The 12721-nt window shown below is 57.8% G+C and overlaps 1 protein-coding gene across 1 annotated transcript in view; it reads right to left on the bottom strand.

The window, feature by feature from the left end:
• The window catches only part of WNT3 (wingless-type MMTV integration site family, member 3), a 40033-nt gene that overhangs the window by 6614 nt on the left and 20698 nt on the right, over positions 1–12721 (bottom strand). The window contains 1 exon segment of the mRNA XM_014532590.1: positions 1297–1538. Within this exon segment, the coding sequence (XP_014388076.1) occupies positions 1297–1538 (242 nt within the window).

The raw sequence follows: 12721 nt of genomic DNA, 5'->3' as shown, positions 1-12721 counted from the left end.
TAGACGCCGGGCCGTGTGATCCGGCGCTGCCTGGCCCGAGGTGGGGCACCGGAAGGCGGACAGACTGACACGCCAGCGCGATCAGGTTTGAAATGAAAACCGCCGCCACTGGGCCCCAATTAGAGGCCAAACCTTGTGTGTAAACAAGCAATAATTAGCTTTGGTAACAGAAGCGTAAACAGCATCATCATCCATTGATTCGCTAATTGCCCTGCGGTCCCATGACAATAGCCTGTGGATCGGACTGACTCTGCGAACCCGAGGCACAGGTTAAGGGGGACCGCACTCTGAAATGGGGTGGGGTGGTCAGCGCCCCCGCAATTCCCTGCCAACCCCCCCCCCCCCCAAGACCCTCCAGGCTTTCAGATTCCTTTTCTCTTTTCTCTTTTCTTTCTTTCTTTTTTAGATTCCTTTTCTTTCTGGCTGTAAATTCAGCTCCCCTAAAAGGAGGGAGGGCCGGGCTCACGTTAGGGTGGCAAAGGCTTGTTGGTGGCGGGAGGATTCAGGTTGCTGTGAAAGGGGTGGTGGCCCCCAAGGCCAGCCGGGAGCATTAAATCCCCAGATCTGCAGTTTCTCAGAGAGCCGCCCACCTTCAGGCCAGAACTCACCCGGCCCGAAGTCCCCTTCTTCTAGGGGGGCAGTTGTCCCCTGATCCCTCCCATCAGTGCCTTCCTGTTCTAAGGCCAGTTGAAGTGCAGCCAGTTAGACTCCCAGGTTGCAAGGGGGCTGGGCAGTCGCCCAGAGGCCAGCACTGGCTCGGGCCCCTCCACAGTCCAAGGGCATGTCCAGCTTGCAGGGGCGGGTCCAGCAGAAGGTTCTCACGGAAGCACGCGGGAGCTATGCAGTGCCACCGGTACCAGGCAGCTTTCTCAGCTCTGGAATTTTCTAAATGGGAGGGGTATAGGGGTGACAATGCCCTGGCCCTATCCCACCCCAAAGCTACATTTGCATAGCACTTAACACAGCCTTGGGGAAATGTCACAAATGTCCACATCAAAGCTAAGCCCGCAGTGGAGGCCGAGGGGGAAGGAAGGCGGGACCCTAGAGCATCTCAAGGCTGCCCAGCCCCCAGCAGCACCTGGGAAGATGTGGCCGCCATGGTGACCACTTGGGTCAATCCAGAGAAGGTCTTGACCCATTTTCTGTGGAGGCCCCAGGTCGTGACCAGCTTTATCACTCTCCCCTGGGGACCCTGAGCTCAGGGCTAAGTCACCCTGAGATGGAAGAGTCACTTCATCCTGATGGTGTCCCCCACCCCACCCCCCACCCACCTCCTAGTGGGCCCAGAGACAATACCTTTGTCAAGGACGGGCCCAAAGATGGCCAGGCTGTCGTCTATGGTGGTGCAGTTCCAGCGGCGGCCCCGGAACTGGTGCTGGCACTCCTGGATGCCCAGCTTCACGCCCTCCGCCACGCTGGGCATGATCTCGATGTAATTGCGACAGAAGCGCAGTTGCTTGGGGACCAGGCCTGGGATGGAGCCGCAGAGCAGAGGCTGGGAGCCCAGGGACGTGTACTGCTGGCCCAGGGCCAGGGACCTGTGGGCACACGGAGGACAGTGGCACTGCCGGCACAAAGCACAGAGCCCATCACGGGCATCATTTCTTCCTCAGTAGCCCTCCAGGGTAGGTAGAGCAGCACAGGGCCCGTGAGCCCGAGCCCAGGCCCTGAGAAACCCGGCGCCCGAATGCTGCCCTCGGTGGCAGGGCTCTGATCCAGGCCAGGTCAGCCCTCTGGCGTGGACGTCTCCAACGTGCAGGGGCCGGGGGGGCCAGCAGAAACCTCCAGTGGGCACCCTTGGGGACCACTGCGATTCCATGAATGAGCCAGGGACTGGGAGGATGGTATTGGGGCCCAGGTAAGGCCCTCCCAGGCTCCGGACTCGTTTCCCTGAGGGGCATTGAAAGGATTGGTCTGGGCCACCTCCCAGGGAGTCTAGGTTTTGGGGGCCACATGAGACTGTCGATGACCCATGGGAAGGAACCAAACCTAATAGAAGGAGGACCCCCAGCCCCAGCTCAGAAAAAGCAGGGAAGCCTCCGTCCCCACAGGGAGTTGACACACAAAGGGATGGTGGATGCCTTGGGAAGAGGGTGCAGGAGACCCCGGGCAGATCGGGAAATACCACAAAAAATGAACCAAGCGCCGGCCATTTAAGAGCTCTTACCATGGGCTCGTGATGGGCACCATGGAGGGGCGTGGTGCCCGTCCTCCTTAGGCTGGCTCTGGGCTCCGTTTTCAGAGGGAGGAGGCGGCCCCCACTTTGCCGTTTTTTAATTAATTCAGGGAGAGGGACTGGGGAACCAGGTCTGGAGTTCGGTTGGTAACATTTATGAGACATTTCTAGATCTTGAACATCAAGCTCTTTTAAAGAGAAGGGAGGGTGGCCTACAGGGCTGACTGACCACAGAGAATGGCTATTCCTAAATTCCTCCGTGCGGGGCACTGGGCCGAGTCTTTTCCTTGGCTCTGCCCGACTGAACCCTGATAATTACCCTCTGACAGAGGAGGGGCGGTCATAGCAGCCCCGTGTCAGATGGCTCAGCCTTGCAGGTTGAGAACCGAGCCCGGGCCACACAACTGCTAAGGAGTTGCTCGCTGGACCCCATGCCTTCCGACTCCAGTGCCCATGGGACAATCCAGTTGTGCCACCCTTCCTTCTGGGCAATGCCTGCCTCGGTCCCCACGGGTGGGGTGGCTGCAGGCCTGCCCCAGTGCACCCTGGGCCTCAACACTGAGCCCACCCACGCCTGGGTGGGATGGAGCGGGTCAGCCCAGAGGCCTCTGATGGGCACATGCCCACAGCACCGGACAGGGCCCTGCAGGTTGTCCTCTCCTGCCCTGCCTTGTTTATAGTTATAAGCAGGTTAGCGTGCTAACAGCGGTGATCGAATCCCTGCTGCTTATTATGTGCCGGGCTGGTTCTGACTGTTCCCATTATGTAATCCTCACATTGTCATTGTCCCATTTCATAGATGAGGAAACTTGAGGCCAGGGAGCTAAGTAAGCTGCAGAGTGTGAGAGTCGAGCCTCCCTCCCAGCTCAGGCTGCCTCTCCGTGTGCATTTAACCAGCGCGTCCAGCCCTGGCCCAGCAGCCCTGCAATCACTGGGGAGGGTAACTGAGCCAGGGTTCAGCGCAGGTGGCTCAGCAGAGCGACATCCTGAGGGAGGCTCAGGAGCAAGACCCCCTGGGAAGAAGCCCAGGCCTTTCCCACTCCCCCTTAGGACCCAAAGTCCTGTATGGGGACAGCTGGAGAGGGAGGCTGAGGCAGGACAGAGGGCGCTGCCACCCACGGCCACAGCTGTGTTTGGTCATGAGTGTGGTGGCGATTGCCCGCCCTTCCCCATGGCCTGGCCCAGTCCCTGACTATCTCAGAGCAGCACAGGGAGACCTGGCACCCAGTTCCCAGCCTCGATGTCCCTCCTCTTTGGCCAGAGCACTCCCCGGTCTCCCCCCGCAGGTGCCTCGGTCCCTGCCTGTCCCTGGAGTGTGGACTGCTGGACTGGCCCTGCAGTGCCCACGCTCTCCATGAGCCTGGCCTCCCGTCCCCTCTGCACACTCCAACCTGGGCCGGCCTGTCCCACATCACCTCTGGCACCAGGAGAGTTGCCCAGCGGCACTCCCCATTTATTGGTCTGCTCACCAGCCACGCCGGGTTCCCAAGGCTCCAGCCTGCCTTTACCCAGAGAGATGAAAGCGGGGCCCGAGGGGCACTCAGGGATCCTTCCTCCTCCTCCCCCCATTACTTTTCTTCCTCCTCCTCCTCCCAGCCTTTGCCTTGCACCTGTCGGCACCTCTGCAGGCCTGGGTACCCTCAAACCAAGTGGGAGGCTGAGCCTGGATCAGAATCAGAATCTATGAGAGAAGCCCTAGGAGAGGGTGAACCCCATTATACAGATGAGAAAGCAGAGGCCCCAGAGAGAAGTAACTTGCCCCAGGCCATACAACCAGATGTATGGAGCCTGGTTAGCTGGCTACCACTGCACAGAAGCGGAGCTGAGGGGTGGGGAAGCCCCTGCTGGCGCTTCATTTCCAGTTGGTGAAGCTGGTCCTCACCCCAACCCTCCAAGGGGCTCCCTGCTTCCTGGTTTCACTCCCACAGGGTCCTAGGCAGCCTGCCCAGCCCAGCAGAACCCCCAGCACTGGGCACTGGGACTGGCATCGCTCGGAGATGCTATGGTCCCTTTCACTCCCCCAAGAGTCACCAAGCCCTTGCTGGCTGAGTCCCTCCTACAGCCCAAGCGGATTTTCATATCCAACACTAGCGATAATAATGGCAACCACTTATTGAGCACTTACATGCCAGGCACTTCTCTCGTTTAATCCTCACAATAGTTCTGTGAGGTGGTGCTCTCATCCCATTTTACAGATGAGGAAACTGAGGCTCAGAGAAGTCGGGTGACTTACAGAAGGAAGTTGCCAGAATTCAGACCCTGGGTTTGTCTGACTCCCAGTGCAATGTCCTCTGAGAATAACGCCCCGTCTCAGAGACGATGAGTTCATTTCCCCCGCCCCACCAAACCCCGTCTCCTTCGTGCTGCCCCATCCAACCGATTGTGCCGCTGGGAGCCAGGCTGCCTTGGTTCGAATCCAGCTCTGCCATTTCCTAGCTGTTGATCTCTACCGATTTACTTGACCTCTCCGTGCCTCCGTGCCTTCATTTGTAAAGTAGACATAGTGGGGAGCATCGGCCGTATGAAACACTGGGCACGTAGAGAGCGCTCAGTAAATGGTGTTCGTTGTGGTCACCATGTGTTTGGGGGCTGTCCCCAGCACTTGGTCTGTCCCCGGCCGGTCATGGACTTCATTCCTCCTGCCCTCCCACCCCTGACTTCAGAGAACACATCGCATTGCCAGGGCCCCTTCCCATCCATCTCTTGGAAGGATGCTTGGAACAGAGCAAAGCTGGCCCCTTGCCCGGCAGTTCAGTTCTCACTGGGGTGGCTAAGCAGGCGTGCGATCTGGCTGCCCGGTAAAGGTGACCCAGAGGGCAAGGGAGGGCATAACGATGTTCCCACTAAGCTCCATTCAAGGTGTCAGCTCCGATCTGGACATCCTGCCAGTAATTAGCCAGGGTTAGCTCCACGGGCTGGTGCTGGGCTAACGAGGCTGTGGCCGAGGGATTGATTTCCGCAGGATGGCTGCCCTCTCCCAGACGTGCCCTGCCACCCCTGACTCAGCCAGCTGCCCACACGGGACTCCTGTCTGCGATTCCACCACCACAGATTCAGGCTAATTGAACTCATAGCTCCTTGTCCCGTTATTGAAGGGCACGATCGCGTGGGGGAGGTCAATTCTTTGCACCAAAGTGAGTGTGAGTGGCTTTGATCCGATTTGTCCCGGCCGTTGTGAGTGGCTGGCAGCCCGGCTGTTTCATGCCCGCCTGCCTTTGCACACCCTGAGCCCTCCACCTGGAGCGCCTGCCCACGGCCCGAGCCCAGCAAGCATCTTACCCATCCTTCAACCTCCCAGTCCGGGGTCGCCTCCATTCCAAAGACTTTCCTGGGCTCCACACAAAAGTAGCCTCTCCTCTCTCTGGATTTTGCCTCTACCTTTTTCCAACCTTCTTATCTCAAAGTGCTGATTTGTTTCCAATTCCCTCTGGCTGCGCTAGTGTAAGTTTCTTGAGGCTGGAGGCTGTGTTTCCATTCTCCCTCAACATCTCCTCCATAACACACACACACACACACACACACACACACACACACACACACACATGCACACGCACACACACACGCACGTGCACACAGACACAGACGTGAGCACGTTTGGTCTACCAAATAGCCAGACACATGGTAGGAACATGCTGATTCTCAAGGGGAGGGGGGATGAAGGAGCAAGCCCTTCCCCAGGCCAGTCTGCTCACCCCCATCTTGCAGCCTCACCCCCACTCCCCAGGCCTCCAGGCATCCGGAGGTTCCACCTCCACACAGAACAAGACTCCTCGGATCCGCTGAGGAAGTTCCTACAGTCAGGACCTGAGACAATGGCAAGGCTCCCAAGGGAGCTAGGGGCCCTCCTGGCGCTGGCAGCTGGTGAGGGGGAGGGCAGGGGGCACTGCCAGGCCTTCCCAGCTGGGCAGGGGCTATTTATACCCAGCTCCTGGCCCTGCCCTGCCCAAGCGCGCTGCCACCCTCCCCTAAAGACAGCTCATCCTCCACCCCCACCACCCACCGTGTAGCCGGGCTAAGGACAGACACAGGCGGCCCGGCGGGTGGGCAGCAGGTGCCAGCAAGCACCAGGCTGCTTGGGAGACCTCCATGTCCACCTCTCAGGCAAAATCCCCTCTCCTCACAGGCTGGACTTAATGAAATATTGTGCACAACTCATCAGACTCCTCCCGGGTTATTCACCTGGACCCCACAACACCTCCCGTCCCCAGAGGCTGGAGGTGGGCCTGCATGGTGAGCACAGAGCAGAGATTAAACTTTTAACCAAGGAATTCAGGTCAGCGTAGGTGCTGAACTGACTTGTGCCCATAACGGACGGTGAGACTCCACCAAGTGCCCATGCAGTGTGTCCTGTGCCCAGGCGCTGGCAGTGTTGACCCCCCGATTCTGTCATCCACCCAGCAGGGACCCACCCTGCTGCTGGCTGACCGGGGCTGTGCCTGGGGGGCGGGGAGGGGGATGCCCATGGGGCTGTCCCCACCATCTTTCCTTTACGGAACCATTCAGGTTGGAGTCCTGCAACCGATAAGATAGCCTCCCCTGCACCCAAATGTGTCTTTATTTTTACCTCGGACCCTCCCAACATTGTAGGATTTTAGAGATTGGACGGGCCTTAGGCATCATCTAGGATGTTTCTTAATTGTTAATCATTTATTCCGAATGCACACACCCCTTCTCTCCTATAGCTACTTCGTAAAACAGACCAAAAGAGCAACCTGTTCTTCAAAAGGCTAAACACAGAATTACCGCATGACCCAGGAATTCTACTCCTCGGTATCGACCCGAGAGAATTGCAAGTAGGGACTCAAACAGATACCTGTACACCAGTGTTCACGGCCGCATCACTCACAGTGGCCCAAAGGTGGAAGCAACGCAAGAGTCCATCAACAGATGAATAAAACACAAATGTAGTGTATCCATACCGTGGAATACTCGTCAGCCATAAAAAGGAATGAAGTTCTGATACATGCTGCAACATAGGTAAACCTTGACGACATGGTGCTACGTGAAATAAGCCAGTCACCAAAGGACAATTGTTGTATGATTCCACTCATGTGAGGTACCTGGAATGGGCAAATTGATAATGACAGAAAATAGACTAGACGTTACCAGAGGCTGGGGAAGAGGTGGGAAATTTATTGATTGAGTATAAAGTTTCTGTCTGGTATGATGAAAAGTTCTGGAAATAGTATTGATGACTGGAAACATTGCAAATGTACTTGATGCCACTGAATTGTACACTTAAATATAGTTAAATGGGGGGGGGGGGGCAAAGGCCTAGAGCCCCATCCCTCAACCTTACCTTTGCCCTCACCATGGCCCCTCTGCAGAGAGAACCACGGGTCTAATCCCTTCCTTCTCTAGATGGGAAGACTGAGGCCCAGAAAGGGTCTGTCATCCTCACGCCCCCACACCCTCCCACCAGCTTCGGAACTCCTCCCTCCAGTCTCGGGGTGAGCTCCACGGTCAAGCCTCCCCGATCGTGTCTTTCATGGAGTCATAGTTCCCTTGCCCTCACCTTTCCCTATGGTGAGGCATAACCTCACCTGGTCCCAGACAGGGCACCTTCAAATTCTAGCCCAAAGAACTAGTGTCTCTTAAAATGACTGCCCTGGGGACTGGGAAGGAGGAAGGGAGAGAACTGGGGAAGGAGTTGGAAACCACCTCCTTTGTGGTCATTTGTCTCTCTCCCCCAGAGTGGCCATCATGTTTCTGGAAACCTTAAAATGGCCCAGTGTTTGGTGCTCTACCTGCTGGCTCCTGGGCAGTACTGGACAGGTGTCCTTCCCATTCCTGGGTTCAGAGGGGTCCCACATTGGCCAAAGGCAAGATAGAAATTTACAAAAGGGGAAGAACGGGCTTGAAAAAATGTGCAGGAAGTAAAGAGCCAAGCATTGGCCTTAGACTTAAGGCTACTACCTTTCCATTTAGATAAAGAGGCCACTCGGGGCTGATGGGTGTTAAGGGGAACCTGACTAGTTCAGGGGCATGAGCCCAGTAGGGCAGGCCAGGGGAAGGGCCTGATGGGCCCGGAGGCACCCAAATCCTGGAACTTCCAAAGAGCGGAAACCGAGAGTATCGAGGCAATCACTGCCCCTGACAGGTCAGGACCTGTGGCCCCTCACCCTGGTGTCTCCACAGGGGCCTGTGATGCAGCAAGAGAGGAGGGACCTGCTCTTGAGGAGGGATCATGACTCACAGGCTACTGTCTTTCGTTGCTTGTCCACTGGTCCTTCCTGGAGCACACATGGGCCCCATGGGTGCTGAGCACAGCTCTGTGACTTCCCAACCAAACCCTGCACCCGGCTCAGTGCAGGCCACGGGTAGGGAGTTGCTTCTGAGCCCAAAGGAGCTCATGTGGTCCCATGGTCCACTGAGCAGGTCTAGATACCCCAGAAGAGGCCTTTCATCAAAGGAGCAGGCAGATCTCTATGGACCTTTCTCATCAGCCACTGGGTCATTCACTCAGCAGGCATGGATGGGCCACCTGGTTCTCATGGGTCTCCAGCCGGGCTAGGGGCACCCTTGCTTATGTATGAGAAGGGAAGAGAAGGGAAGGGAAGAATAGGGTGAGGTGGAAGGGGTCCATGTGCTGAGCTGGGACCCAGGGTCCAGACAGGAGTCAATGGAGAAGCATCTGTGAGAACGTCTGAACCCAGGGTGGCTCAGGCCTGCTGCTGGACTGGCCGTCTTGATTCAGCCCCAGCCATGCAGACTGGGGCCCCACGAGGGCAACAATCATGTGGAGTGACTGGAAGCGCCTGCCCTTGGGAGAGCAGGTTGAAATCTTTCCCGGGAAACAGATTCATTCCCTGCCGATTCACTCAACACACATTTGAGTGATGACTGAGTTGGGCCAGGCCTGGGAACATGGAGGTGGATTAAGCCGCACCCATGGAGCACCCAGCTCAGGAGGCATCTGTCAATACCAGACCAGCCAGCCCTTTTGCAGCACCTATTAGGTCTGAGTGCCGTGGGTGCCATGAATGAGTGACAGAGGGTCCTGAGGCCCTTGTCACTTAAAACCCAAATGACCACCAGGCCAGAGAGCACTGGAGACCACCGGCTGGGAAAGCAGTGGGGAGGCCAGTGTGACAGTTTAGGCTAAGGCATCTCAGGCCTGGCTGCACATCACAAGCCCCCGGGCGACAGGTTCCACTGGTCTGGGGTGAGCCTAGTGGGCAGCTGGGGCTGAGCACCACCCACCTGGGTCATCAGGGTCTGTGGCCATAGGCCTCGGGCAGAGGCATTGGGAGCGGAGAGGAGGCAGTGGATAAGGATGGGCAGCTATTGGCCACATGAGACCAAGAAAGGGAACGTAAGAGGTGACACAGGTTTGGGAACAAAGAGAAGGAATTTTGTGGGACCAGTGAGCCCTCCAGGCACCATGTGCTGGAGGTACAGAGCTGGAGCCCAAGAGAAAGAAGCGGGAAGTTCAGATTTGGGAACCTCTGTCCTGGAGCCAATAGAAGGATACTTGAGGCCTCATCTCCCGCAGTGGGCACACGGGAAAGGGTGCGACAACCCTGAGCCTGGTGGTGGAATGCTGGCTGCCACGTGCCAAGGGAGGGACCCCGGTGGTGGCTCCAGGAATGCAGGGCTCCCCTGGGAGGGAGGGCACAGGATGGGGGCCAAGACCTCACACCCGCAGGCTAGAACTTCAGGCCAAGAGGTGGGGAGGGCTCCCCTGAAACCCTGCAGGAGGAGGTTGGTCGGCCTGGCTCTGCCAACACGGGCATTAGGCGCCCGGGTTTGGCTGCTGGTTCCCAATATTCTCATCAGGTCCCACCGAGGCGTGTGGCCAACACACTTGGGCAGAGTGAGTCACCTGGCTCTGCTCTTCCTTTCCCCGGCGCCTTCCCTCCTCCACTCTTGTCCTCACCCTCCTCCCTGCACCCTGGACCTCGGTCCCCAGCCCTGCCCTCCTGTGCACAGGGGTGGTCCTCCCAGCCTGACCAGCCTCCCCCACCCAGCAGTGGCTGAGGCCACTCTTCCTGTCACCTGTACTGTGTGGCCAAGGCCACCATGAGCGTGGCAGGAAAGGAAGGCTGGGCTGACTGTGAAGGAAAGGGGGTATCACAGGCGAGGGGCCCACAGCGCCAAGGGTGAGAAAAACCCACACATCTGAAAAAAACGAAACCAAAGTAAAAAGCCATTCCCTCCGCTTGGGCAGCAGCCCCTGAGGACTGGCCATGGGGGGGTGGGGGGCCCCCTCTTTCTTTCCCTCCCTAAAATCTCCAACACAACTCGCTGGCCCTACTGGCCAAGTGGCCGCTTCTATATTGTGAGTGGCTCTGCCCCTCCTCCCCTGACTCCCCGGTTACCTCTCAGGACTCTCAGAGGTGAATTAAGACCACCTGAGAGGGGCCACAAAGAAGGGGTGGGCTGACTCTCAAAGCTAAAGGGTCGGCAAAGGCAAAGACTGAGGAGTTCCCTGCGCTCCATCCTGGGGAGCCCTGTGGGATGTTTCTTTGGGGAGAAGAAGGGAGGGCGGGGAGGGGAGCGGAGGGCGGGGCAGAGCCTGGCTGGAATGTTACAGCTTCTGTTCTCCAAAGCGGCTCCCAGAGCGCCTGGCCTGCGGCTCCCGGCTGATCTGATAAGATGTGACAAGGCGGCCTGAAAAATGTTGAAACCTGTAAAATGTTTAAACCTGTTTTTGTTGTGTTGTGAGCATGAGGGGTTTTTTTTCCGCTCTCAATTTCATAGGAAAGTGGAGCTGATCAGAGTGGAACAGGGGAGGGGGCGGGCGAGAGGGGTTGTCCCCTTCAGCCAAATTGGGAGGCGGGTGCAGAGCAGGATGGTCAGACCTGGGGAGGAGGAAGGGAGGATGAGAACTGGGAGGAAGAAAGGGGTGGGGGTGGGGAGACTGAGAGAAGGGGCTGAGAAGGAGGAGAAGGAGGGAGGGAGGGGGCTCTGCGCTCCGGCCTGTGAGGACAGGACACAGTGAGCTGTGGTCATCTTCCTTCAGCGGGTACTGGCCCAGGAAGACTCACCAGGGGGCACAGAAGGGCCTGAGCCCAGGGGGGTGTCAGAGAGAAGTAAAAGGGGCTAGTAAAACTGTGGGCCCCTGGGACCTCACTCCCGAGACCTCCGAAGGCTCCTGCGAGGCCCCGAGCCCACAGGTGGACAGAGGAGGGAGAGGTGGAGACCGCTCCAGGTGCACTTGCTTTGCCGAGCAGTTGAGAGCTCACAGGTGAGCTCAAAAGAGTCCTGCCCTTGGGAGCTAGAAGCTGCGGCCCAGCTCTGCCTCGGCCACGGGCGACCTGGCTGACTGACAGGTGACCTCGTCAAGGGTTGATATGCTGTTTCACAGATGAGGCAACTGAGGCCCAAAGGCGTCCAGTGACTGGCCTGGGGTCACAACGCTCCTGCCCATCTGTTCCCAGCGACTTTATCAAAATCCCCTCCAAATGGATCCAGTCTTTCCAACTGAGGGACACTGAGCGTCTAGAAACCAGGGGGCCAGGTGTGCCGGGCGTGTTCCTTGGATACAAGGTAGAGGCTTAACAAAGGCCTGTTGCACGAACGGCTCTGCCTGAGAAGCTGGTCTCTAGGTGGAGGGGGGTGGGGCATAAGAGTGCCTTAGAGATGCTGTAGCATTCTGTAAACCGCCACACGCGTTGCTCATTCTCATTCTATCGCAGTATCAGGCTATAGATCATCAAAGTTGGGTGGAAACTTGGGCATCATCCAGTCCAGCGCCTCAGGCAAACTGAAGCTCAGAGAAACAGTGAGCCGTGCCCAGGGCTCCTCCACTGGTTGGAGGCAGCGGGAGGAGTACAGCCAGACCCCTGACCCCCCAGCCAGAGCCCTGTCTCCCTCACACACGTGCAATTCCTTCTCGGAGCCTCTTGGCTGAGGCTGAGGCTCCATACAGTGCAGGTGAATTGCATGCCCCGTGTGTGTAAGACTAGCCCCCTCCCCAGACCCCTCCTCCCCAGGCCCCGCCCTCCTGCGGGAGAGGCACTGTGCAGGTGACCACGGGCAGGGGCAGGGTGTGAGCAATCCCATTTGGGGTGGAATCAGGGGGCCTGGGGTGCCGAGGGGCAGAGGGACTGAACGGCCAGGAAGTCATCTATGAGGTCACATTGGAGCTGGGCCTGGAAGTTGGGTTCAGGCTGCACATCTTTTACCCGGGAGCTCTGCCTTCTGTTTCTTTGCTTCCCGCTCCCCCAGTCCTTCTCATGGAAACGTTCCCGAAGCCACGTGTGCACCTTTAGCTCGTTTCAGCCTATGGCCCTTCTCCCCTTCCCACGCCCCCGGCCCTGAGCTCCAGGAGGCAGGGGCAGGTCTCCCATTGGGCGGGTGAGGAACCGAGGTCCTTCCAGGGCTCGGTTGCGTGTTCTGAGGAACCAAGCCTGCCGGTTCCCGGGCCTGGATTTGGGGGGCCCGAGGGGGGAGAGTGGAGGAATGAATGTGGCAAATGCTACAGCAGCTGAACTCGGAGAAATGTATCCTGTAGGTGTAGTCGTGCTATATTTTTTTTTGTTTTTCTGATTGACGATTTTCGTAAAACTTTGAAGGGACAGTAAGAACCGTGCGCGGGGC

This window comes from Myotis brandtii, unplaced genomic scaffold (genome assembly GCF_000412655.1).
Source record: "Myotis brandtii unplaced genomic scaffold, ASM41265v1 scaffold120, whole genome shotgun sequence".
Taxonomy (NCBI): Eukaryota; Metazoa; Chordata; class Mammalia; order Chiroptera; family Vespertilionidae; genus Myotis; species Myotis brandtii.
Note: the sequence above shows the minus strand (reverse complement) of the source record. Positions and strands in the feature narration are given on the sequence as shown.